This window comes from Mesitornis unicolor, unplaced genomic scaffold (assembly GCF_000695765.1).
Source record: "Mesitornis unicolor isolate BGI_N332 unplaced genomic scaffold, ASM69576v1 scaffold19475, whole genome shotgun sequence".
Classification (NCBI taxonomy): Eukaryota; Metazoa; Chordata; class Aves; order Mesitornithiformes; family Mesitornithidae; genus Mesitornis; species Mesitornis unicolor.
The window spans coordinates 4,934-31,863 of NW_010186399.1; the positions used below are offsets into that span (position 1 = coordinate 4,934).

The 26,930-nt window shown below is 42.7% G+C and overlaps 1 protein-coding gene across 1 annotated transcript; it reads left to right on the forward strand.

Annotated features, from left to right (window-relative positions):
- Positions 1-1,171: 1,171 nt before the first annotated feature.
- Positions 1,172-12,726, forward strand: CHST10 (carbohydrate sulfotransferase 10). The gene is made up of 5 exons (XM_010185146.1): positions 1,172-1,301; positions 3,734-3,831; positions 6,503-6,737; positions 9,227-9,332; positions 11,233-12,726. Exons 1-5 carry the CDS (start codon positions 1,190-1,192, stop codon positions 11,768-11,770), a joined length of 1,089 nt encoding a protein of 362 aa, XP_010183448.1. The 5' UTR covers positions 1,172-1,189; the 3' UTR covers positions 11,771-12,726.
- The last annotated feature ends 14,204 nt before the right edge of the window (positions 12,727-26,930 follow it).

A 26,930-nucleotide genomic window follows, 5' to 3' on the forward strand; every position in this document is an offset into this window, starting at 1 on the left:
TGCAGTGGGGCTTTTACAGATACTCGGTGTCAGCTTCAATGCTTCCCTGGGAGCACTGCCCAACAGAAATTGTAAATTCAGCAAAAAATGTATCTTAAAATTACACATTTCTCTTCATGGCTGGAGACTTAAATCTTTTTTGTAATTGATTTCCGTATACTGCTGCTTAACTTTTAACCATAAATAACTATTTGTTAGGATTACAGTTTCTAAAATCAAGCTAAGATGTGCTCAGAGCACTCCAGCAAACCTACGAACTGTGCAAGGTTGGGCAGACACCATATGTTTGTAATACTGTGCAGCATCCTCATCCTCACTCTGCTTGGATTCAGCCAGTATCTGTGATTTCTTTGCACGTTAAATCTATGGTCTCAATTATTTGGGCAACCTTTCCTGTACTCCTGGAGATGTCCTGTCTTTAAGGCTTACCTGCAGGGATCCAGGTACAGGTAATAGGCACTGCTGCAAGGAAACCCTCTTAACTGTTTGTGTGGATAGTGCTTAGCGTAATGGAAATAATAATAATAATTTTAAAAGCTTCTAGAACCTATGATGGATACTTTGCTGGCAATAAAAGTAACAAGATAAAAAGAGACATTAATATATTTAAATATTTTGTCAGGTTAAGCTTAGTGTTCTGGCTCGGTAGCTACCAGTGTGTAATTCATGTAGGCTGGGCAGGGGAGGAGGCTGTGCTGCATGCCATGAGCTGACTTGGGATAACTAAAGGTACTATTAATGTTACAGCTTGGTTAATCTGCTGGCTAGCCACCACAAAGAGCAGAGCTTTCTTCCTTTGCTTTCCTACAATGAGCTGTCTCGCGAAGTTAAATCAAAAAATAAACTACTCTTTAAAAAAATAATGTGTTTTGCTGGTCTGTCTCCCTGAGCAGTCAGGCAGACAGCACTATTGCCAGCACAGGGTGGAGACTGGGAATGCGTACCTGGGGGTGGAGGAGGAGTGATGCCTCCCTGTGACAGCAGCCAGCAGTTACATTGCCTCAGCCTTAACACTGGTTAAGAACCCAGCCAAAAGGACAGAAAGTAAGAAGTGAAGTGTAGTGCTCTGTTTTGTGACACACAGAGCTTTGTCATTTTGGTCATGGAAAGTATTTTTTTTTTGTCTGGGACAAAAATAATGTGTCAATCTTTCCTCTTTCAAACAGGAAGCAAAAGCTTTATATGGCTCATGTCTGACAACATGCACCACCAGTGGCTGCTGCTAGCTGCATGCTTTTGGGTGATACTCATGTTCATGGTCGCTAGCAAGTTTATCACATTGACTTTCAAAGACCCAGATGGTAAGTTCAACTTAAATGTTTGATGGGAAACAGGAAATTGAATAGTGCTTCACATAAATACTCTTTCTGTGGAGAGTAGTTCTCGTCTTCCACTTAAATTTGAGAAGAAACTTCTTCTCAGTGAGGGTAACAGAGCACTGGAACAGGCTGCCCAGAGAGGTTGTGGAGTCTCCTTCTCTGGAGACATTAAAACCCGCCTGGACAGCTTCCTGTGTAACCTCATCTAGGTGTTCCTGCTCCGGCAGGGGGATTGGACTGGATGATCTTTTGAGGTCCCTTCCAATCCCTAACGTTCTGTGATTCTGTGTTACCACTTCTTTACAAGGACTGAGAACAACTAAATTTCTAGAAGTGACAGTGCTGATACTCAGTTTCCGCTTTTCTTGTTAGAAGTGTGCAGAACTAATATATATATATTTTTTTTGATGCTTAAGAGCAGAGAGGATCATGTTTGGCAGTTTCACTCAACTAGTGAAAAAGCACTATTTTTTTGTCCTCTTGTGACTGCTTGTCCTGGGGCTGCAGTATTATGTAAAGCTTATGGAAAGTTTTATTTCATCTGCAGTGCACTTAGCCTGGCCACCTCTGCCCTGCTTCTTCCATTCAGTTTTATCCTCTGCTGTTTGACTGACAAACAGCTTATAGGCTTTTGCTTAGCCTAAGTAGCCCAGATGGTATAAAGCTGATGAGGAATTTAAGCCATTCCATGACACCACACGACGTGTTACAGTTTTCTGTCTGCTGAGGACCTACTGTTACAAAATATCCTTCAGAGAGTTTAGGTTGGAGGTGATGACATGACTTGTGGTCCTAAGAGATCTGTATTTTGCATCTTCCTAAGATATGCAAAAACTTGTAACTTTTGAAGTGCAGACATCACTAATGCAATTTGTTTTAGTGACTTGATAGTGGAAAAATATATTAGGTGTACCTTTTTAAATAGTGTACCTCTATATGGAGATATATTCAGCAAGTCTTACTGATAAGAACAGTAGGCTAACTTAGTTTTCCTTGGTCTCAGCTGTTTTTTGAGCCCTATTACATCTTCAAATAAGCTGATATGATGTTACATAGTTGTCTTCCCAGTATTTCATGTTAGGCTAATTGTTGTTTCCTGGCTCAGGTATTCTTTGAGTGATTCTTTCCACCAGAATTTGTCAGGGTTATTGAAATGTAGTTTAAAAAAACCAAAACTAGAGTACACGGTTTGTATTTATTTGCTTTTTATTACCTTGGCTTTTTTTCTGTCTATGCTGAATCTTTCTTCCCCTTTGAATAGTTCTCTAAGCAGAAGATTGTGTAATTCCCTAAGCTCCAGTCCTGCAAAGGCATGACTGTGGTTAACTGTATTTGTGTGTTGGGGATACCAGTATTTGTACTGGGACTAATGAAGGGAAGTAATGTGAATATACCAACAGAATTTTGGAGAAGGTCCCAACAGGATGGCAAATCCTGGAGGAATTCTTCTACACTTAATAAAATATGGCTTGTCAGAAGTTTTCCTTATTTGGATGTGTCTACTTAGCAGCTAGAACAAAGCCAGCAGATGCTCAATGAATCAGTGTTCTTTTATTTAAACTTTTACTGATGTCTTGGGTGCATGAGCAATAGGAACTTCTTAATGAGGAGAAGCAAGTGTCTGTCTATCATCTCTAGTAGTCTGCAGGCATCCTTTTACCGGGTGATAATGAAAGTTAGTTTAACTGCTCTTGCTCTGAGTCACATTACTCTGATTTTACAAAAGGACACTGTGAAGTAAGTCTGTATTGACTGTACACCAATATTTGCTGTAGCTGATTGCTTGGATGCTTACGTACTTTTCAGTTTTAACTTGCTTTTCCATGTGTGCCCTTTGTTAAAATCCAGTGTAGGCAGAGTAGAGTACTCCCTTAAGAAAAGGATGTGGCAATACACATATTTTCTCAACCATAAAACAGTAAGCTAGCAATGTTTTCCTGGTGATGTCTAAGAGTTTACAACAGAAGAAACCTATCTAATATGAGGGGAGGGAGAAACCTGATAGATTAAGTTTTTACTCGTGCATACTTTGGGAAGCTTATTGAAAAATAAAAATCTTCTACTGTCAAGTCCATATAGTTATACTCAATTGTCTACCAATTGTGATATTTGGATTTATGATTCCTTTGTCTCTTTGCACAGTTTGTTTAAATAAAAGACCAAAATAAAATATAATGGGTGTGTTTCTCTGATAAAACTCAACTGAAGTTGCATTCAAAATTCTCACAGAGGACATCCTTTAAAACATTCATAGTCTGTCTCATGTCTTGTCTAGTACCTTCCCATTTGGAAACAAATCCCAATGTTTTGTAAGCTTGATACAGAAACTGATGTTCAGTTATGTTAGCTGTAAAGCAAAACTAGTAGCCTTTCCCCTACCTTCTGTAATGCTTTTATCTCTCTTCCTTCTTTAGGCTATGGTGCCAAGCAAGAGCCATTGATGCTGACAGCTGTGACAAAAGTGGAGGACGTACATGTGCCAGAAGAAAAACATTGGCCTGAGGAATTCCAGGTGCATACCCTTGTGATAAGGGTTAGTTGTATTAAAGAGTGGGAGAAAATAAGAGATTAACTAAAGGCTTCCTGTTGTTAAAAGGAATTGCTAGACAGAATTATTTATCCAGACTATTCTATTTAGATAGAGCCAGCAGAATTCATTGTAGCTTCACAAAGCTGGTTTGTTATGGTAACCTGCTGTCTTATTTCATCTGAATGATTCAACTTAATGTGTTTCCATTTCTAGGAGAAAATCATTACAGTTGTTCCTCTATTCAAGTCAGGACAGTCATTTTTGCTAGCCTTTTCAATAAAATGGCCCAATTTTGGTTTACTTATATTCTGCCTTGCCATAGCCATCGGGTTCCTGGTTCTTGACAGCAAGCCTGTGTCTTGTCTGTTCTCTTAGTTCTCCACCCAATTTCTCTGATTCTTTTTATCAGTCTCTGTTTTTTTTCTCATGTTTTGTGCTCTTTGTGCATCACGTCTCAGCATTTTTCCCGAAGTTGAACATGAACACAATAGTATTCAGTACCAGTTGATCCTCTAGATGCATGGCTCTGTGCTTTCAGCGGCAAAGTAGAACAAATGTGGTACTTTCTAATTTACGAGGAAGCTCTGAAAATCCCATATGCAAATGTAAATTTGAGAGTAGTTGCACAGTGAGCTGAGGCAATTTTTTTTCTGTTGGTTACATAAGTCATCTTCTGTTTAGATTATTTTTGTGATAAAGCATGGAGGGTTGGTTTTTGTATAAACATGACACTTCTGTATGTAAAAAAAACCCTGAAATTAAAGTTACCTTCAAAATCCTTGGGAGAAATACTTTGTTCAGTGAAAGGCTGGCAGATCTATGGAGTGACTTTTAATATCTTCTTTACTTGTATGGAAGAGGATAATAAGGTTTCTGTATCTAAAATTATTTCCTCTTGACTTCCTGACAGCATAAAACACAGGACAATATTATTAATCCTGGTTGCATGCAAAAGGAATTGTTTTGACAGATAAGCAATCTGTCAGGCTGTTCAGATTACATTCTGACCAGGATATACTGGAGAAGAGTAATGAACAGAAAAAGCAGAATGAGATTTATTTGTTTTTCCCCTCTTACGGAGGATTGGACAAAAAGTAAAATCATTCCTTTTTCATGTGTAGCTTGGACACTGTACCTAAAATCATAGAATCACAGCATGGTTTGTGTTGAAAAGGATCTTTAAATACCGTCCAGTCCAACTCCTCTGCCATGGGCAGGGACACCTCCCACCAGACCGGATTGCCCAAAGCCCTGCCCAACCTGGCCTTGAACGCTTCGAGGGAGGGGACATCCACAGCTTCCCTGGGCAACCTGTGCCAGTGTCTCACCACCCTCACAGTAAAGAATTTCTTCATAATATCTAATCTATACCCATCCTCTTTCAGTTTAAAGCCATAACCCCTTGTCCTGTCACTACAGGCCCTGGTAAAAAGTGTCTTTCTCTCTCTTCCTTTCTTATAAACACTCTATGAGCATTGAAAGGCTACAATAAGGTCTCCCCAGAGCCTTCTCTTCTCCAGACTAAACAACTCCAACTTTCTTAGCCTGTAAGAGAGGTGGTCCAGCCCTCTGATAATTTCTGTGGCCCTCCTCTGGACCCACTCAAACAGCTCTGTGTCCTCCTTATATTGGGGTTCCCAGAGCTGGATGCAGTACCCCAGGTGGCGTCTCAGGAAAGCAGAGTAGTGGAGCAGAATCACCTCCCTCGACCTGCTCGCCACACCTGTTGTTTTTTTTTTTTTTAATGCAGCCCAGGATATGATTTGCTTTCTGGCTGTGAGCCACATTGCTGGTACATATACAACTTTTCATTCATCAGTATCCCCAAGTCCTTCTCTGCAGGGTTGCTGTCAATCAGTACCTTCCCTAGTCTGTATTGATATTAACAATTGCCAACTGTGTAAGTCAATTTATGGAAGGGGGAAGATTTGTCAGTAGAAATGTAAAATTTTCTGTCACCTGTTAATCAGACAAGCTCATTTTTCCTCTCCCCACTAATCATGAGGCAGAGGTGGTTGTGGTTCCTGTCTTAGTCTCAGAAAAATGAGACATATCAAACAGTGGAGGGGAGTCCTGCTTACTTCTCTCGTTTGCCACAGTAAGTGCCGATGCTTACTGTGTGAACTTTTGTCCACTTAATTTTGTTGCAGCTTGGCCAAATGGAACCACTGAGTGCCTACAGGTGCCAGAAAACAACACAGAACTTTTATCCTAAATTCTTCTTTCCTAGCCAGATGGGTCAGCATCCCTAACCTTATCTTCTCAGAAATTAAAGCTTAATTTATGGTGAAATTCCTGTCCTAGCTCCTCAGATGCTTTCTTACTTACTATTTAAGCCTTGTGGGAGTTGCAGTATTTGGTCAAGGATTGTTGTATCCACACAGATACAACAGCAGACTTCAGTTGTTGTATGGAAAGGCACTTATTACTGTCTACTACTATGTAATGACTTGAGGGTCAAACCAACACATACAGCAGCAGAACAGGAAGGAAAATGAGAGCTACTCCTTTAGTTAATACATAGCAGTGCTTTAATTGTGTATCTGGGAGTCGTTAAGATGCACAGTTTGGGGATTTCTACACTTCAGAATTTGATCTGATAACTGACTTCTTGCAATTTGGTTTTTTTCTTTCCCCTCTCCATCCTATAAAGTCAACTGGAAAAGCTTTTTCTGGAAACCTGCTCCGCCAACCCCTGGTTCATATGGAAAGACTTGAGCTTCTCCGGAATGTCTGCAGAGACACTGCATTGAAAAATCTCTCTCACACTGCAGTTTCCAAATTCGTCTTGGACCGAATATTTGTGTGTGACAAGCACAAGATCCTGTTTTGTCAGACACCTAAAGTGGGCAACACTCAGTGGAAGAAAGTCTTGATCGTTTTAAATGGTACCTACTCTACTGTGGGTGTGTGGGTTTCTCTCAGAAGGAGGAAAGAATAGAATTGGTCCAACTAGGACAACACAGAAATGGATTCTTTCTGCTTTCCTGTACACTGATACTTAATTTAAGCCTTTCATTCTTCACAGTTGCTTCTAGTCCTTTTGAAACATCTCTTTTAAAGGAAATAAACCCATTCTTTCTGTGAAAATAAATACTCTTATTTCTCGGCTCGAAAGTGATTTGAGTCATGAAAGAGTACCTATATGTATGTAGTAGGTATATTTGTTATATTTGAAGGGCACTGATTTATAGATTTGGAACAAGTAGATTACAAAGTATCACAATTCCCTAAGAAACAATAATATAAAATTTCTGAGTTGAAGCCACTGACTTTTAACCAGGGTTTTTTAGCCAAGAAGAAAGCTAGTTAAAACTGGGCAGCTGCTCTTGGTCTATACTGCTGAAATCTTGTGTATGTGCTATCAGTGAGCCATCATAGGAGTTATGAAGATTCTGAGGTGCTTAAGGCGATAGTTTGGTCAACAAAAGACTGTAAAAGAAGGAGTAAAGAAACTGCTGTGTTTGAATATTGATCTACAGGGTGCACAATGCCTGTCTATATGTAGCCTACCATCCTCTTCTAGTAGCCTGACGTGCCAATAAAAATAACTAATTTCTTCAGAGTTTTCTATTTCTACCTGCATGCATAAACTTAACTTGATCATACTTAACATAGCACACCTTTGTTTTACACGAGACCCTGTTGCCTGCACCAGGGTTTTGAATTTGGTCAGGACAGTTGAGGTCCTTCTGTGGTTTTGCAGGTGGCACAGCTCAACAAGAGCTTTTTGTGGGCAAAACCTGAACGTATAAACCCAGCTTTCCTGTTACAAGCACCCTGTGAACAGCCAGCTCTGCACTTATGTTTTCTTAACCTTGTGTGAGCTGGTTTGCACACCCAGAAGGAAACGGTCACAAGTTGGCAAATGAACCATTTCCCTCAGGAAAACTTTTATAGCAAGGAGTGTGTCTTTAAAAACTTTAATATTAGTTTCAACTTTGGCATACGGATGGGAGCTGAAAATCCAGCGAAGATATACATGCACGTAGTTGTGGGCGTGTGTCTTAAATAGCTAAGAAAGATATACACCAAGAAAGTCTAGATACAAAACTACATGAGTACATTGGAAGTACCTGTTCTTAGCAGAATTTAACAGAGAGAACATGCAAAGAGTAGCTCAGGACCAGCAGAGATGTATTGGCTGTGTTGAGTGGAAGATAACTCAGGTCTTGGGGCACCTTTCACCCTGAGCTTCCTAATTCTGGCACGTTGAATAATGATAGAAAATTCTTGCCATATACACAGTGGTTTCTTCTCCCTTGAGCTGCTGGTGTGCTAGTTACCTGCTGCTGAAGACTACTGCTGCAGTTTACCTAACTTTCTCCTCTTTGGGTAGTTTCAGCAGGCAGGACGGATACTTCAAAGGAAAGACTTTATGTCCAAATACCTAAGTGATATTTGGAGGTCCTGGATGGAGAATTGCCGCTGTAGCACTGTGAGGGATCGAACTCTGCTACTGCTTGTACTGAATCTCTGCCCTGGATGAACGCAAGGTTTCAGTTTCTGAGGCTGTTTAATCTGACATCTGTTGTCCACATGTAATTCACCCAGAGTACCAAAATACATAATTAGAAAACTGAAATAAATAAAATACATCACCACCCTCCAGAAAAAAATACTAGAATACTGAGAAGCTGAATGACATGGGCCATTCACTGCAGTTTAGGAACAGAGAAAGCTTTAGAGACTTCCCCCTGAAGGGCTTGTTTTGTATCCTCCTGTTCATGTTGCAGGTCGGTACTCTGAAATGTTGCTGTTGTATGAAGGCTTACTGCTAAAGCCCAATGGCTCCCCATGAGATATTTCTCAAGGTCATAAAAACTTCCAGGATCAGGTTCTTAAAATAAATGCATCAGAATTTAGTGACATTATTTTTCTTGTCAGCTTATGTGCTAGAGGATGTCTGGAGGTTTTCTATTGTTAGGTTCAGTACTTTTTAATCTGTGTAGTAGTGTATGATTGGAATTTTTGCTTCAGACAGTGTAGTTGTTAAAAGAACTTCATGGATCCTGACAGTGCTTTTGTGTTGAAGCAGTTCCAAAAACAGCCCACAGCATTTATTTTTTGGTGGTGGTAGGAGCTCAGCCAAAAAGCAGTCTCCTTTGGAGTTAATCCTGAAATTCTTCCTCCATTTGTATGTGTGGGCAGAGGGAAAGGGACACTGAGGTGGGGAGTTACAGGCTTAGACATAATTGGTTATAAAACTTGTGTGTTTCTGAGTGTGTTTTAAACATAGTAATCATAAATGCTAAAAATACAGGAAAGAGAAAGATACAACAGAAAAAGCTGTCAGCCACAGGCATACATGCTTTCTTGTGCTCACTTATTTTTCCCCTTGAAAGATTCACTTGCTTTCTCTTTTTTATTTGTGTAGGAGCATTTGCTTCCATAGAAGAGATCCCAGAAAATATTGTACATGATCATGAGAAGAATGGCCTTCCACGCTTGTCCTCCTTCAGTGACTCTGAAATTAAAAAACGGTAAGAGGTGGCTTCCCAAGGGTGTTGAAGGGGTTTGGAGTCAGTGGTATTATGGGCAATCAAGGGTATAGCTGAAGTCTGCTTTTGAAATTGAGGACAACAGGGTTTCTGCACCACCAGTTGTATTATGGCTCTATTCTGTTATCCTCACAGATGTTGCTGTGACTTCCTCTCTCATGGCTTTGAAGGAGAACACCAGTGCAGCTGGTGATAGTTAGATGAGCCAACCAACACCCTCTGGATATAGGGTTTCTGTAGTTCAGTGCATACCTGATTGTTACATAGTTGACCTTCAGAAGGGGAGGTTTATTTGGAAGGTCCACCCTGATGCCTTGTTCAGTAAATCTGACTGCCAGCATGTAAGATCAGCACTGCAGGCAGATTTACTTACTGGGATTGAACTGGATAAGTTTAAAACATTGGTTCTCCTTAGCCTGAGAGTAGTGGTTCAGCTGAACCACTTTATCTTCCTGTTTGGGTGCTTCTGGTTCTTCTGCAGTAGAGCCCTCTAAATTACTTTGGCTAGATTTTTGACACTGTCTGCTCTCATCTCTACTAAAGGCTAATTCACATACAATCCCTGTAAGGGGTGGTAGCATGTGAAGAACAGGACATAAAATGATAGCAGACACTTTTAAGCTTGTGCTTGCACAGATTTTGTGTGTGTTAAGCCATTCTGAAGATTCAGCCCCTTATACACATGGTGTCAGCTATGAGTAGAGCTCAGTCCAAGGTTGGTTGCATTCAGTGGTACAAATACATTTATCATGGCTGTGCCTGTGGAAATGAGGTCACTTGATTGTGTGTTTGATAGAGTGCAGGAGAAAATGTCACTGTGTTCTTGAAAACATGGGTCTGTTCTCCCTCCCTGCCAACAGCCCTGCACAGAAAGTAGCTGCTTACCTGGGGGATGAGCTATAATGAGGGTGTTTGAAGTTGAACGCCTTTATGATTCGGGTTGTTGCAGTCAGCCCACCACAGAAGTTGCGCTGGAGGTGCGTAACATGGGTTTGTTTGGGAATTCTGAAAGAAATTATCAGAAAGTTTAGGTGTAGAGAGGATGATGTGGGTCTGTGGATATAGTTTGCTGACCTCTAGCGCTACCTGGTTAGGAATAAGTCAGAAGAACCTGAAGACTGATCCAAATGCCTGTTGAGGCTGGAAAGAGTCCATCCGCTTACTTAAGTGACGTCTGGGCTCTTAATCTCCTTTCTCAGCTATTTACTGAAATAAACTTTGGTTTTAGTTTAGTTCTCCTACAGAGACTACAGTGACTACAGAGTATCACTGTTCAGTAGTACCACAATAAAATGTGAAATTCTGTTGAAAATCGCGGTCTCATGAAAATAATGTTCTTGGCCATTATTGAAAGCTTGGCAAAACATCAAATAAAATACCAGAATTCCTTTTTTTTTTTTAATTTAAGCAATGATTTGTCTAATATACCTGTTGGTGAAAAATACAGGCCTCTGTATGCATTTAGCTGCACCAAGCCACTTTCTCCATGTCTTTGTGTATTTTGCTTCTTGAGCTTGATCACAAGGCATTAAAAATTGCTTTGACTCAGGGCTTTCAGCATCTTTCATCTCCTCTTTATATGGATTGATACAAACTAAATTCCTTCAGTTTGAGTAAAATGTGAAAACTAGGATTTTCCACTATTTCCACTTTGAACTGTGTACAAAAACTGTTAGTAAAAAGACAGAAATTGTATTTCTAGTCCTATTGATGATAATATTGATAGCCCACAACTATGCAAGTGGTGTAAGATTCATATTGCCATGTCTGTGGTCAGAGTTTCTGTACATTTTTTAAGTCTTTGCTAGACACACTTTAAACACTTTACTCAACACTTCCCTTAATTATTTAATTTCTTGATTTTTTTCCTTCCTCTGTTTAGACTGAATTCATACTTCAAGTTTTTCATTGTTAGAGATCCCTTTGAAAGACTTATTTCTGCATTTAAAGACAAGTTTGTGCACAATCCTCGGTTCGAACCTTGGTACCGGCATGAAATTGCTCCTGGCATCATTCGTAAATACAGAAAGAATCGCACAGAGACCAAAGGGCTGCAGTTCGAGGATTTTGTGCGCTACCTGGGTGACCCTAATCACCGGTGGCTGGATGTTCAGTTTGGTGACCACATCATTCACTGGGTAACATATGTGGAACTCTGCGCTCCCTGCGAAATCGCGTATAGCGTGATCGGACACCATGAAACCCTGGAGGACGATGCTCCGTATATCTTGAAAGCAGCCGGCATCGACCATCTGGTGTCGTACCCCACGATTCCACCAGGCATAACAGTGTACAACAAAACGAAAGTAGAGCGGTATTTTTTGGGAATTAGCAAGAGAGACATAAGACGCCTCTACGCGCGGTTTGAAGGTGATTTTAAACTCTTTGGTTATCGGGAGCCAGATTTCTTGCTTAACTGACACCTAGGATAAGCTGTGAAGAAGTGTCTCACAGATTAATCTACACCTGCGTGAATACCAGCTGCAACACTGACAGAGCTGAGAATGACCATTTGTTTTCTAGCTTTTTGATGCTGCTCCATTTTTCAGTGAAATATTTGTCATATGAACAAGTAGGGGCTTCTAGTTGTTGTTTACTGACCATGTTTTCAATATGTGACATCGCAATCTGTTAGGAACGGAGTCTGTTACCCGAAATGCAGAATTCCACTTGTCCCCTGTTCCCTCCAGGAAAAGAGAGGGAGAATGAATGGGTTATGGTCTTCCCCTCCCTCTCCCAGACAGAATGCCATTTTTAAAATGTTGTGGAGTATATATAAAGATGGCAATTTCACCATAGGTTTACTCTGACATGTGGGTGAACTTGATGGTTCATGCTCACGAGAAAGGCATGTAGTCTCCTATGAGCTTTGAAAATGAGAGTCGGTACAGGACTAAATATTGCCTGGATTAAATGCCTGACAAGAAAAATCATCTAGGTTCTGTCATGTGGCTGCTAGAATAACAGTAATGCTGATCTAATCCCGTATTTGTTTGTCACAAAATGAACCTAATTAGACCTAAGCTTTAGAGGTGTTACAAAAGGGACTGATTCCAGAGCCCAGTTGTCTTTGTATTTTTGTCAAGTGTTTACTGTACTTACTACTGATCTATTGAGCCTCATGATTCTGGTTTTCATTTTCAAGATATTATTTCACTCCTGGCTGTGTATGTTACCTGACAACACCAGATGCAAATGGAGCATAGAAGAAATATGAAACTGCTAGGGAACTTTAAGGAAAATTAAATTAAAATAAAGTATTAATTGTATTTGCGGGAGCGCATATAAAATCACAAAATGCTCTCACACAATTTAACTTGTTTTGCCTTCTAACAGTTAAGATTAGTAAAGAAGCCGCAAAAGCGGGATGTCTTATAAAAGAGCTGCTAAAGTTACTTGGATTAACCATCTGCCTTTTTTCTTATATCCAGCCTTGCTCAATGTTCAGTACCTCAGAAAACAGAGAATTTACCTTCCTCTGAAAATTCATCTCCCTACTGCTAAAGGAGACAGGATGAATCCCCAGTTTTTCCAGTGATTCCCTGCCATAGTGTCCCAGCTCAGAAATGCCCAACATTTGTGTTACCAGTGGAGCGAGTTGGCCACTTGCCAGGAATTTGAATGTCACTTAAATCTGTGTACCCATTTTCTCTATTAAAAAAAAGGAAAACCAGAACTGAACTGCAGCCATCGTATTCGCCTGTGCTTGCATTGTGCCTCATAAAGAGCAGTCTCCTGTTTGAGTTCACCAGCAATAAAAATCAGCGCGCTGCCACCTCATCCCGCTGACCATGGGTGAGAAAGACCACGTATCTAAAATCCGTCAATTTGCTCTGTCACAGTGAGCATGTGAACTCTTATTTTTTTTAAATCTTAGTCCTAAAAGATTGGTTTTCAGATCAGCATGATGTAGAAATGCTAATGACGGTCAGTACTGTGGAATCTGCTCTTGAATCCAGCCGCATGTTTTTGATAGCTTCCTGTATCAACACAAGGGAGCATCTTGCACTTGTGAAACAGGAAAGCTGTGCCAAGCTGACATGTGCTCCTGCCCACGAAAAGAAAGCCCTGTTGTAGCTGGAAATGATTGCAGAAAGATCTCAACAGACTAATTGAAATAAGGGAGAACCATGAACTGGTCATCATTAGCAAAAGAAGGTGGCAAAGCTGGAAGGTGGGATTTTATTTTTTATTTTTTTTTTAAACCAACAATTACAGTGCCCTAACTTGTTAGTTCTTAACCAATGATGAAAATATGTTAACAGCTCCAGATTTTTCTGTGGTTTTCTTAATATGGGAACTTAGCAAAATGTACTGTTAAACACATTTTGGAGCTAATGACCTGATTGATTACCTCTCTACCGATTTAAAATGTAACAGTGAATAATGTATAGTGAATTCAGGCCTTAAAGTTTAATTCTAATAAAGATAAATTAGAATTGTTTTCCTCTGAAAGCATAAACTACTGATCACACAGAACACCAATGTATGCTTTTCTTTTTCTTGGTAAATTACTTACTGTGTTGATTTCTTAAAAGTTGCCAGGTGGAAAGTGCTACGTAAATATTAAGTATTTTTTTTCTAATAGCTTTCTCTGCGTTGAGTTCTCTTGGGCACCTGACAGCAAACATGGACAGAGCTATGGACAGACATAGGCAGAGGTGTGTGCTGCTCACCCAGCTCTGTGCTCCCATGCTTTCCACTCTGGGGCTGGAACACTCATTGCCATTTCATCAATTCAAACACAAAGGTTCTCCTCTCAATGATACCTTCCTGGGCTGGCTGTCTTTCTAGAAGTGTGAGGGTTTTCCTCACATGGCTGGAGTAATTATGTGACTTTGGCATGACTCTTGCAGCCCTTGGTGAGGTATAGTAGGGTTCTTATTATCTAGGTCCTGTGCAGGTAGGGTGGCCAGAAGAGGAGAAGGCTTTTCCCCTGCTGGTTATGATTAATTAAATGTTTGTGTTCTGTTTTAGCTTAATTGTACGCTATACAAGTCTTTTACAGGTTTAGTCCCCGTGGCATGCATGAACATAATTTGGCTGTTAGGACGTGATTTGCAAACTGCAGGTGACATTCATGAGATATTTTGGGAACTGCTGGCCCAGATTGTTTCTTCTCTTGTTGTTGTTACAGCTTCAGAAAACAAACCCGCATCCTTACGTTGTGCATACACACATTTTGTTGTCTCCCCTCGCCAGCTTTTGAATCCCTTGGCCAATTTTAACCACATTTTACAGAGGAAAGTCAAGCTTTTAGGGGTAGTGAGTTACAGTAATCTTGAAAATTGGAGAGGAAATGTTCTTAGTACATCAGAGTCTGTGCTGTATGTTAGCTTTAGGGATAGTACAGACAGGAAACTGGAGTTCTACTGCTTCAGCTCGTCTTGGAGCTCCTTGTTCTCATGGACTCCCTTCTCTAGTGCTCCAAGTCTTGCCTCTGATCTCAGCTAACAAAGACAAAAATCATGAATTGAGATGTATTCCATGGGTGTGTTATGTTCACATTCCTTGTTGAATTAAGGACACTTCTAGACATCAGCTGACTGGGGTTTTTTGAGGCCTTGGGGTTTATATTTTTGTCTTTCTTGTGGTGAAAATGGATCAAAAATTTGCTTGCTTGTGAACCAACTTTAAGGGCAATGCCTGTCCCCTTTTCTTTTAACTTCAGTACACAGTGCATTCTGATGACGTGCTGTGAATATGTTTTTCTGTAGTTAAAAATATATCTGTGCCTTTTTTATTTTGGGAACTGTTCCTTCAAAGAAGTAGCAATTCAAAAATGTCCTGAAAATAGATATTTTTCACAGATAAAATATCACAGATGTTGTTTTCCTATTTCTGCTCAGATGCTGCCCTGTTTGTACTGAGGGTAACAGCCCCCTGCTGCCACCACTTGTCTCTGTCCTCAGATCAAGGAAGCCATCAGACAGCTCTGGCTTTTGTGGAGCATTTCTTTTTCGTTGAGGTGTTAATAACTTTGTTGGCTGGGAAAGCCACCTTTGATCTTATCTGTGCTTCAGAAAGCTTGCTGAGAAAGGAGTGATTATATAGGGATTGCTTAAGCTTATTTTCTCAGATGAAGAAGGATGTCTCCTCAGTGTATCTGCCTGTATCTGATATCTCTTAATTGACAGAGAGAGGGTGAATGATCTTTCTGCTTAATGGCCTTGTGGTGATTTACACCAAGCGCCCATCTTATTATAGCAGCAATGCGAAGGGACCTGGAAGGAGGTGTAAATTCAATGTGTGCTTGTTTAAAATATGAAGGTGTAAAGGAAACTTGACACAGGAGTTAGGCCCTGGAGATTTATCATGGCTGGTTGCTCGCTACATGTCATCTGCAGAGGCTGGTGCGGTTTCTTTGTGGCCTGCATTTATGCAAGGTAGAAAGAGGCTTTTGGGTGGTGGAAAATTCCCTTTCAGCCTAAGTTAGCTGTGCGTGTTCCTGGGCCGCTGCCGTGGGGAAGGTTTTAGAGAGAAATGATCTTATTAGCAGCAAAGCCTGCAGTGCTTGGGCTGGCGAGCAAAGTGCCTCCCTCCTGGAGGAGGAGCAAGTTTGGCTCAGGGTGATGTGTGCAGCCAACTTTGGTGCTGCCTTGTTTAAATCTCTATTTTTGTGCTTTCAATGCAGTTGTGTGCAGCTGAGCTGTCATCTTGCTTTCCTGTGTGTGGCAGTAGCCTGAGGTGCCTCATCCCATCACCACCAGAGCAGCTTTGGGAGGCCTGCACCCTGTTTTGCTCTGCAATAGGAGACATTTCTCTTATGAAATGAGCAGCATTAGGCCTGTAGCCATGCAGCAGGTGACAACACGCTGGTGTAAGCATGGAAATGGTGCTGTTCGGGGCTAGCTACTGTGAAATCGTCATTTTCCCTTTTAATCCAGGCAGGAGTGAAAGGGAGAAAAGATGTATGTTTGCTTTCAGGCATAAAAAGGGACCTTGCTGATAGAAATTCCAGACTGGGAAACCCAGGCAAGAAAATGTCTGGGAGAGCAATGCCGAAAGAAGCTGTGGGCAGTCACTTCAAAGCCCCCAGAGATGCTGGGCTGTTGCAAGAAAGTTGCTGAAGCTTTATGGAAGGTGTCAGAGGAGCAGGCGTGCTCCCCCATATGGTGTATGTTCAAGCCAGAGGAACAGCTGCCGGAGAGACAGCATGCCCATGGCAGGCTGAAAGCATGAAGCATCTGCTATGGGTGTCTGTTTGAAATCACAGAAAGAAACAACAACAACAGCAAGAAATAAAACAAAAAAAAGAGTGGAAAGGAAGTAATGAAAAAGTAGTCCTGAATGTTGCACACTTAGAAATGCAGTACCCACCCTTGCTGCCAGACCACTCTGGAAGCGTGCAAGTCATTTCTGAATGGTCTGTGGAACAAAAGCAAGTCTGCAAACAGGAGGGTAAATGTGGGCCACAGGGCATCTGTACACACTCTGGAAAGCGATTTAATACTGAGAACCTAGCCAAGGCTCTCAGGCGTGCCTAAGTAAATGGATCTCATCTAGGAAAAATGTATAGCTATGCTGGAAGCACGCAAGGAGAAGAAAAAGCTCTTGTGGAATAACTGGCTCTCTCAACAACTACGTGTTATGCACCTACTCTGATTCAAGAAGTAGGAACATTTCATTCTGTAGGTCTTTTTTTTTCCCCCCTCCTGCCTACAGCCTTTCTGTTTTATTCAGTTTTCTTTGCCATGTCCTGAGAGATCTTTGGATGATCCCCCACAGTATGACCTGTCATTCTTCTCTTGTCAGCAGCGCAGAAGAGACTCTAGGAAATACAAAATGTTCTCCATAATTTTGAGGGATACAAAGGGAAAATTCAGGGAGTTGTTTTTGATCACAAGTGACTTGTGGTGACTCTGAAACAAGAAGATTGCATGGTCTGCTTCTCAGATGTTTCATATGTTGGTCAGTGGTTCACTTATGGAAAAATTATCGCTGTTCTGTTCTGTATTTGTCATCGTTGTTCTTATGTTTTGAATGGCTTCCAGTAAGGTTTTATAGCAAGTAAAATTTGAAACCTGCCATACCGCAAAGCTTCAGTTTGGATCCACCTTTTATTTTACTCTTTCTCTTTTAAGCATTTGGTAGAGTAAGAGTCGACTCTTTGCGCTTACTCAGTTTCCTCGGTTCCTGACTGTTCTTTGCAATGCTGTGCCATTTGTACTTGTGACAAGGCAGCGACCGAGAAGACTGAGCAGATTCTGGTGAGAGCAGGACTCCAAAGTGGGCCTTTATTCGTATGCCACTGTGCACTTCACAAACTTCTTTTATCTACCAGCATCCATCTTCCCTTAATTATCTTTCCAGTCTTGCTCTTTGCTGTAAAACCCATCAGGGTCTGTATTTACGATTAAAATTACAAATTTTGACATGTGTGAAAGCAAAGGGATTAGGGACAGAGTTGCAACAAAAAGAAGCAACAGGAGGAAGGGGCTTCCACAACCCCCTTTCGCAATTCTACACCATTCACTGCATTTTGTGTGCTCTTGTTTGGCTGCTTTTAGGACCTAAATTCTTGGCCTTTAGGCTAAGGTCAAGCATAGCCTGCAGTGTAGGTGGGTTTCCCATTGGTGTCCCAGTCGCATGCACTTACTGCTCTCTGGTGTGATCAGGATAGGTTCTTGTAGCACAGCAAAGACCCAGCAAAGGTGTTATGTCCTTGCCTTCTAAGCAGTGGCAATGTGTTGCTTTACTCATCTTGACTACTAGGTAGTATAAACATAACTTCACTTTTCTGGAAGCCAACCAGCGATAACGACAATGTTTTAAATGGGTTTTAATCTCAGCCCACCATTTAAATACATCTCTGTGTGAGAGCGAGGTACTGCAGTAAATTGAAATATTTTTTGTGGGTTTAGGTCTGACTCAGTAGGTTATTGGAAATGCCATTCTGATGGAAAACAACTTACACGCATTGCCCTTATCTCCATGTAAAGGTCTATCATATGATTGCTTGCCAATCAGAGAAAAATCACTTCATTAGTTAGTGATACTTTTTTTTATTGTAATCCTCTTACTGCTGGATTTGGGGCTTAAAATACAGCATAGTTTATTTGCTTGTGCACTCCTCTCCTGTTCTGAAATAGTACTGGCAGAGGTTTCATACCTCTGTTAATTTGGGGCCTCTTTTCTGGCACTTCTAGTTGGAACTGTTTCAGGTTTAAACACATTGCACTGGAAATAGCAGTTGGGCTATAGGTAAACCAGAAGGACGATGCGAGGGCTTTCATGAAGAACTGTAAGCCAGCAGTGTAATGTGGCTGTGAGAAAGCTATGGCCTGATCCAGCTGAACATTTCCAGTAATGGCCAATAAATATGGATGTGGTGACTAAGGCTGTGGAGAGGCCTCGCCTTGACCCCATTTCTAGTTCTCATGAGCTGTGATCGGAGGGGGGATCAAGGGGAGATGCTGCTGGCCTTTGAGTGGAGCAAAAAGCCCACCTCCCAGGCAGCGAGCAGAACTTGTTTAGCCTAGGAAAGGAGAAGGGGTATAACTGCTATCTAAACTTGTGCTGTAGAAAATTAAGGAGTGGGAGAAGCTTACAGCCAGAAAAGGAGGGGAGCCAGAAGACGATGCTGGCCAGGAGCCAGCTGAGGCTGAAAACTGGGAGGAGGCTTCCTACCTGGAGGCTCTGTCATCATTTTGATGTATATAAAGGAAGCAAAATAATATTAGGCCACTATGCCGCTGTCTGTTAAAGCCACTGAGGCCTTGACTTCATGTCACAGCTGATATTTCAAGTCCCATCTCTTCTCTCAGACCAGTGAGCTGTGGCTGTGAGGACTGGGGAGCAAGGCCGGTGTGGGAGTGCTGGGTGATCCAACTGGAGGAGAAGGATCAGCAGAGGCAGGTGGGGCCAATCTCACACAGCCACTTACATACAGCCCAGTCTTGAATCCCAAGAGATGGGCTATAGCGAGGGAGGAGTTGTCATCTCCTGCCTCCTTATCTTCTTTAGCTCACGTTACTCATGTTTACAGATGGTGGCAGAAATGTCAAATTTTGTAAGGAGCCAGGAGTGCAGATTCAATTCTCTGACTTTGTTTCTTCAGTGGAACATTTATGGTACTTCTCCCTGTCCATGTTTGAGTTTGATGTCTGACACAAACAGAATTGACTTGGTAGGAAACAGGAGGGAAGGAAAAGAGTATCATGGACTAACTTCTTCATTTAAGTTTCTGATATCCCCCAGCCCTATCCCTTCATAATAGAAGGGAGAGGTTGGGCAGCACACTGGAACTAGACTTCTGCTCCAAGTTCAGATATCCCATCCCTAACTGGCTAGTGCACACAGATGTCTGTGCAGTGTCATTACTTGGGAGGACCTCTACAAGGCATCGCCACCTCAAGCTCTGCTGACCCTGCTCAAACAGGTATCGCCTCCTGAAAATGAATCACAAAGCTTCAGTCCACCTCTTCTTCCCCATCACTGAAGAATAAAGAGCACTTTCTGCAGAGGGGAACTGCCATCATTGGACATGAAGAAACTACTGCTGGGGTGACAATATACCAAATAAGCTTTATTGATGACTGCTCCCTGTAAACAAAATTTTTCCAATATTTGTAACATGTTTAGAGAAGGTGAAAAGTTCCTGTAGGAGACAGAGCAGGAATAAAATATTAATGGCTGTATTATCAGCAAATACCTTTAAAAGGCAATTGTAACCTCTGGGTTCAATCATGCAGCGTGAACTTAGCATGTAGGCTGCCAGTGCTTACAGCTAATGCAAGTTACACTGACTGCTGTCAGGAGCTTCATTTGACACATTATTGTAATTTTGCCCTGGCACACAAAGTATCAGAGGTATATGAACTTGGCAGATGAAGTTGCCAAGCCACTATCCATCATATTTGAAAGGTCATGGTAGTCTGGTGAAGTCCCAGCTGACTAGAGAAGGGGAAATATAAGCCCCATTTTCAAGAAGGGAAAACAGAAGACTCAGGAAACCATTGACCAGTCAGTCTCACCTCTGTGCCTGACAAGATCATGGAGCAGATCCTCCTGAAGGCTCTCCTAAGGCACAGGGAGAACAAGGATACAGTGACTGGTGGTAACCGACACAGCTTTACCAAGGGCAAATCGTCCCTCACCAATCTGACCTTTTATGATGGAGTTACAGCTTCGGTTGATAAGGGAAGAGCAACTGACATCATCTTCCTAGACTTGTACAAAGCATTCAACGCTGTCCCACATGACATACTGGTCACGAAACTGGAGAAATGTGGATTTGATGGGTGGACTACTCACCGGATAAGGAATTGTCTGGATGGTCACACTCAGAGAGTTGCAGTCAATGGCTCGATGTCCAAATGGAGACCAGTGACAAGTGGTGTTCCCCAGGGATCGGTACTGGAACCAGTACTGTTCAACATCTTTGTCAGCAACATGGACAGTGGAATTGAGGGCACCCTCAGCAAGTTTGCGGATGACGCCAAGCTGGGTGGTACAGTTGACACGCTGGAAGGACGGGATGCCATCCAGAGGGACCTGGACAGGCTGGAGAGGTGGGCCCATGCCAACCTCATGAAGTTCAACAAGGTCAAGTGCAAGGTCCTGCACCTGGGTAGGGGCAATCCCAAGCACAAATACAGGCTGGGTGGAGAATGGCTCAAGAGCAGTCTCGAGAAGGACTTGGGGGTGTCAGTCGATGAAAAACTCAACATGAGCTGGTAATGTGTGCTTGCAGCCCAGATGGCCAACCATATCCTGGGCTGCATCACAAGAAGTGTGGCAAGCACGGCAAGGGAGGTGATTCTGCCCCTCTGCTCTGCTCTGGTGAGACCCCATCTGGAGTACTGCGTCCAGCTCTGGGGGCCCCCAATCTAAGAAGGACATCGAGCTGTTGGAGCAGGTCCAGAGGAGGGCCACAAAGATGATCAGAGAGCTGGAGCACCTCCCCTATGAAGACTGGCTGAGAGACTTGGGGTTTTTCAGCCTGGAGAAGAGAAGGCTCTGGAGGGACCTTATTGCAGCCTTCCAGTTCCTGAAGGGGTCCTACAGGAAAGCTGGGGAGGGACTTTTTACAAGGGCAGGTAGTGATAGAATGAGGGGCAATGGTTTTAAACTGGAAGAGGGTAGATTTAGACTAGACATGAGGAAGAAACTCTTTACTGTGAGGGTGGTGAGACACTGGCACAGGTTGCCCCGGGAAGCGGTGGATGCCCCCTCCCTGGAAGTGTCCAAGGCCAGGTTGGACAGGGCTTTGAGCAACGTGGTCTGGTGGGAGGTGTCCCTGCCCATGGCAGAGGGGTTGGACCAGATGAGCTTTAAGGTCCCTTCCAACCCAGACCATTCTGTGATTCTATTTGTTTGCTATCAGTGCAGCAACCTAATGCCCCACACTGCGAGCAATACTTTCATTAGCCACCTGAAACTTTAACATGCATTTGAAGGCTTTCTTTTTTTAAGTTTATTTTTCTGAAGCATATTGAGTCCCTTTAATTGAGCTAAAGGCAGAGAAAGATTTAGTATATTCTCTGCTCTACCTACAAGGGCAAGAGTAGGTGAGAGTCAGGGAAATGGGTTTTGTGGGGTTACTTGAGTTTTGCTTTGTTCAACACCTGTGTTATTTGAGGTGAATTCTGCAACTGTGACTGAATCCTAGAACACCTCATCTTCAACTTGGAGGAGCTTACAGGTGGTTTAGGGCATTTGGCTGAGGCAGTTTCTTTTACAGAATGTAAAGCTGATAATGCCAGCTGCAATTATGTTTCCTAAATGCTTTCTTTATAAATCTCTGGTTTTGATTACTTCTAAGAGCTAAAATGGTTATACCATTTCTGGGAATACCCTCTAGGAAAATTACTTAGGTTGTGTTGTGCCCTTGATGGGAAAAAAAACCTTGGTGTGCCACCCTGGTCTCATGCTAGGGATGAAGGACTTGAAATCTGTGAGAAGATGAAGTCACTCTGCTGTTTGAAATGTGCCTTTTGTTGTTTGTGTGATAAAAGCACAGGGGAAGTGACAAATCTTTGAAGAATTCAGGCCACACAAACTGGGAAAAGCCCTAGAGCTTGGTGGCTTAATTCTTGATAGTGTATGACCTGTCCCAGCCTGCAAATGGGTGAAGAGGGCTCTTCCATCTATCACTGCTCCTCACTGCAACAGCCTGCTGCAGCTTCAGGTGCCAGACCTGAGTAGTGAGCCACTGGGGGCTAAAGGAGCAAGGATAATTTGGGAGGAATCTAGGATACAGGTATGGATAAGGAGACTGGACACTTCAGGAATGCTTGGAAGGGAAGAGTAATAGGACTGAAATCCAACAGGGTGGGAGGTGGAGGGGAGGCAAGGGACTGACTGAGCAAGAAGACTTGCACTAAGAAACTGTTAAGAATGTTGGAGTTGACCTTTTTGCCTTTTTTTTTGCATATCTCTAGAAATTTGCATTCAGGAAGTGCCAGGTTTGCAGCAGCTGGTACCAAAGGCTGGTAAATGCCGAAATTAGGGGTTTCCCCATGCTCTTTTCGCCCTCACTTCTTAGTGTAGGAGGTATTCTCGTTACATTGTCACATGCTATTTTTTCACAGAATTCATGTCTCATTCATTGTACTGGAGAGGTGGGTGCTCCTGTCTTGAGCAGGGTTTTGAAGAAGAGTAAGATGTTGGTGGTTCTGCTTCATCATCTCTTGCAGAAGATAGAAGGTGGGTACTGAAAAGAGAAGACTTGCACGAAGGCAAAAGATAATCTTGCATCTGTCAGGAGTTGCCACAAAAGTTTTGCATGATGCTGATTTCGTCATCTAACCTCTCACCTTGACCTCTCACAAGAGGTCACTGGTGACAAGTTCCTCATTCTCTGACCGCAAGCCTTGAGATATGACTTGCACAAGCCCTGATTGTTCACAGCTGCAGCTGAAGTCAAGGGGTGAATATAATATTAAATCAGGTTTTAGGTGCCTCAGGTGACACCCTAAAATGGGCAAATATTTTTTTGTCCTTAGGCTTTCTGTGCATCAGATCTCCATTTATAAAGGTGGGATAATACATGTTCCTTTACCTCATAAACATTTCGGGAAAATAATTACTGACTGGAAAACTATAGGAATAGAAAAGATTTTGTTTTTCCCAGCCATGCTTTGGACAGTGTTGTATAAACATGACCTGAAGGACTAAACGAAGCATGGAAAAGCTGCCCGACCGTGGAGGAGGAGAGCCAGGCATAACACATAGATGTGAGGGGACAAGTCAGGGAGCTGGGACAAGCTAGAGCCCAGGGTGGCTGGTATTAATGCTGGCTGTGAGGCTATGAAATCACGGACTGTCTAGTGCATGTCTTGATGTAAGTTGTAGTGTGAGTCAGGAGTGTGCCTTGAAATGAAGCCCTGGACTGCTCACCCCTTTGATTTCTCTGGTTCACGTGCCTTGCTGATGGGGCACAAGAACTGGGCTCCTGAGCTGAACTTGAGTACCTGATGTGTCCTCCCCTGAGCAGGGCCAGGCTACAGCCAGTCTGAAGGGAAATCCCTTGAGTGATGATGTAGCTTCTTCAGTGCCCCTGGCTCTGCAGATCAGCTCCTGTTTGGCTCCATCACCTGCCAGCACAAATAAAGCCCTAGGATCTTTCTATGTAAGTTCACACCTGTTTAGACCACTCTAACTTTAATGCTATTGGAGTTTTGACCGTGACTTTGCAAGATTGTTTTCTGGGGAGAAGGACATTGATAGGATGTATGCAAATGGGCTCAGTGCATTTCTTAAGGGACAGTCACACTGGTTTGCTCTAGTGGTGAATATATGAAGAGCGTGCATCAAAATAAAGCCATGGCACAGATATCCATTCACCTCAATCTTAATTCCAGGAAGAGTCTGTGGGGTTCTGTCCCATTATGGTACGTGTATTAATGCACTGCACAAGTCTTCATACACTCTGCATGGTTTCCTTGCAAATGCTTGAGGCTGGAGGATGTTAATACAAAGAGTGATATGAGTGCAAGGCCACTGCCAATTATGTGCAGAAAATCACGGAGACCTCCCTGATGATGGGGAAAAGAGGCTAACAGTACTGAAGGGCAGTCAGCTTCCCCTCCATCCCTTGGGCAGCCAGGATTGCACAGCACCTGCCTGGGAATACGTTTTCAGGCTCAGTCAGCATGGCCTTACCACAGGCACATCACGCCTAGTCAGCCTGGCCACCTTCTGTGTGGGAACAGCTGGCTCTGGAGACAAGGGAGCAGCAGCACATAGTGTTTATCTAGTCTCTAAAATGTCTTCTGATGTGGTCTCCCACAGGACTGTAATTTGAAAGCTGAGGAAACACTGAATGGATGAAGGGGCAGGAAGAGGTGTTGGAGTCGGCTGAACTGCTGGACTGAAAGGTAGTAAGCAGTGGCTCCATGCTCAGGTGGCACAGCGCAGCAAACAGTGTCCCAAGGTCAATACAAGTGATCGGTATTGTCTGATGTTTTCATTGCTGAACTTGGATGATGAGCCAGAGTGCACCTTCAGCCATTGTATGGATGGTAGAAGGTATGGTAGAGCAACATCAAAAAATGTGAAGGTTGGGCCAGCAGAGACCTTGTGACACTCAATAAGAAGTGCAGGCTGCAGTACCTGGGGCAGAACAACCCCAGGCATTGGCGCAGGGTAGGGATCAACTTGCTGGGGAGTATGTGGTGTGTAAGCTTGCCTCCTCTTTTATGTACCCTTTTATGTACCCTGTGTTCTTCAGCTGTATAGACAGTATATTCTTCAGCTACCTAATGGGTAGCTATAGAAAAAGTACTATTCTTGGAGCTGCATGGATGACAGAGAGTGGTCACAAGTTTTGGCAAACTCTATCTGGATACAAGAAAACAGACTCTCTGCAGCAAGGGTGGGTCAAGGCTGGAGCAGGTGCCCAGAGAGGCTGAGGGATCACCATCCCTGGAGGGATGTGAAACTCGGCTGTACACAGTGACCTTCTCAAATGAGTGTCTTCATCTAACTTTGAAGTTGGCCCTGTGTTGAGCAGGTTTGGAATAGATGACCTCCAAAGAGCCTTTCCAATGTAAAATTTTCTATAATTATGGTCTGGGGAGGCAGTAAGCATAGTTATCCTCAACTGACCTCTTACCTTTACCTTTCTGTCTTTCTTCTCTTGAAAACAGAAGTTACATGGTGTAGGAGGAATGAAACATGGCTGTTGCAGTTCCATGAAGTGACCTATGCAGAAGGTGAAATGCTGGCCAAATGCCTTCTACTGCAAGTGTGCTAGAAAGGGATATTTATGTGATCCTATCTGGTGCTAGCCCTTTTTCTCCACCCGATTAACAGTACTCTCTCCAACCCCCTTGGCATGCAAGCAAGGCCTCGTGCTCAGAATCCCCTCTTTGAGCCACAAACAAAGCAGCACTTGCTCGGCTGTACTGTTGACCTCCTTACCTTGTTTTCCACCAACACTTTTGTACCCAGTCAATGTGATCTCCTGCTCACACGGTGTTTCCTATGTAACATATACTGGGTGTGACGTGCTGAGCAAAACACAAACAGCAATTTCACTTGTCAGGAAGTTCCTCTGGCTTGACAGCTCATGCTGTTGCCTCACTGGGAGGATTTTAACCTGGGGCACCCCACTGCTGTGAACCCAGTTTTACCAGAGGATGGTACCTCTGGCACACCTGAGAAGCACTATGCATGTGCTGTGCCTTTCAGAGATACACCGTAAGTGTTCGATGGCGCTACGCATTGCCTTGATTGAAGCTTGACACCCACATAGCAACTGGGGTGTTTGGTGTGTGGTAGGAATGCAAACAACTCTGTTAATAATCCTTTTACAGCTGCAGGAGCCATAAGGTATTTGTGTGAAGGTAATGAAATGTGCATGGAGAAAATCCTTGTAAAAGGGGCAATGGTTAGCTTCAATCACTATTGCTTTTTTGGCCTATCATGGGGGATTTTTTGGTTGCTTTGTGGGGTGGGAGGGGGGCCAAGGTCAAACTCTGGAAACAAAGAGAGTATTTTTTGTTAGTTAAGAAAAATTATGTTTGAGTTCTAAATTAAATCAGAATACCCTTAAGCTGCCCTGCTGTGAGTGCTTTTGCGCAGATCTTCTGGCAGAAAGTCAAGTGTTGTCACCACTCCTGTGCCTAGCATTTGTTATTTAGGCATGTACTCGCGGATTTCTGGTGAAGACAGGGCAATATTAATGCTGCTGTGCAAGCTCTGAGTGAAACTTCACCCAAACATGGGCACGCAACTCCAAGAGAGACTTCTCAACCAGAACGAGTGCAGAGAGGCTGAAAAAAAGCTGCCTTAGGGATCCGTGTCCTAGACTGGTTCATAGGTTGTACAGAAACTCTGTAATCGTCTCTTCTGACTTTCTGCATCACACATCCATTAAAAAATACTCCTAAATTGACTCTATTTTGACCATGAGTGCACATTTAGGAAAGGGGAGGAGGAAGGAATCTGACCTGAATTTACAAAGGCCCATTAGTGGAGAAGTCATCACAGCCCTTAGTAAAATGTCTGAGGTTTAATTACCTTCACAGGTAATTACCTTCCATTATCATCACAGTTAAATATTTATTATTTATTTCTAGTCTAAACTTTCCTCAAGCTTTGTCTGTTGAAACTCGGGATGCTTCAGTTTGC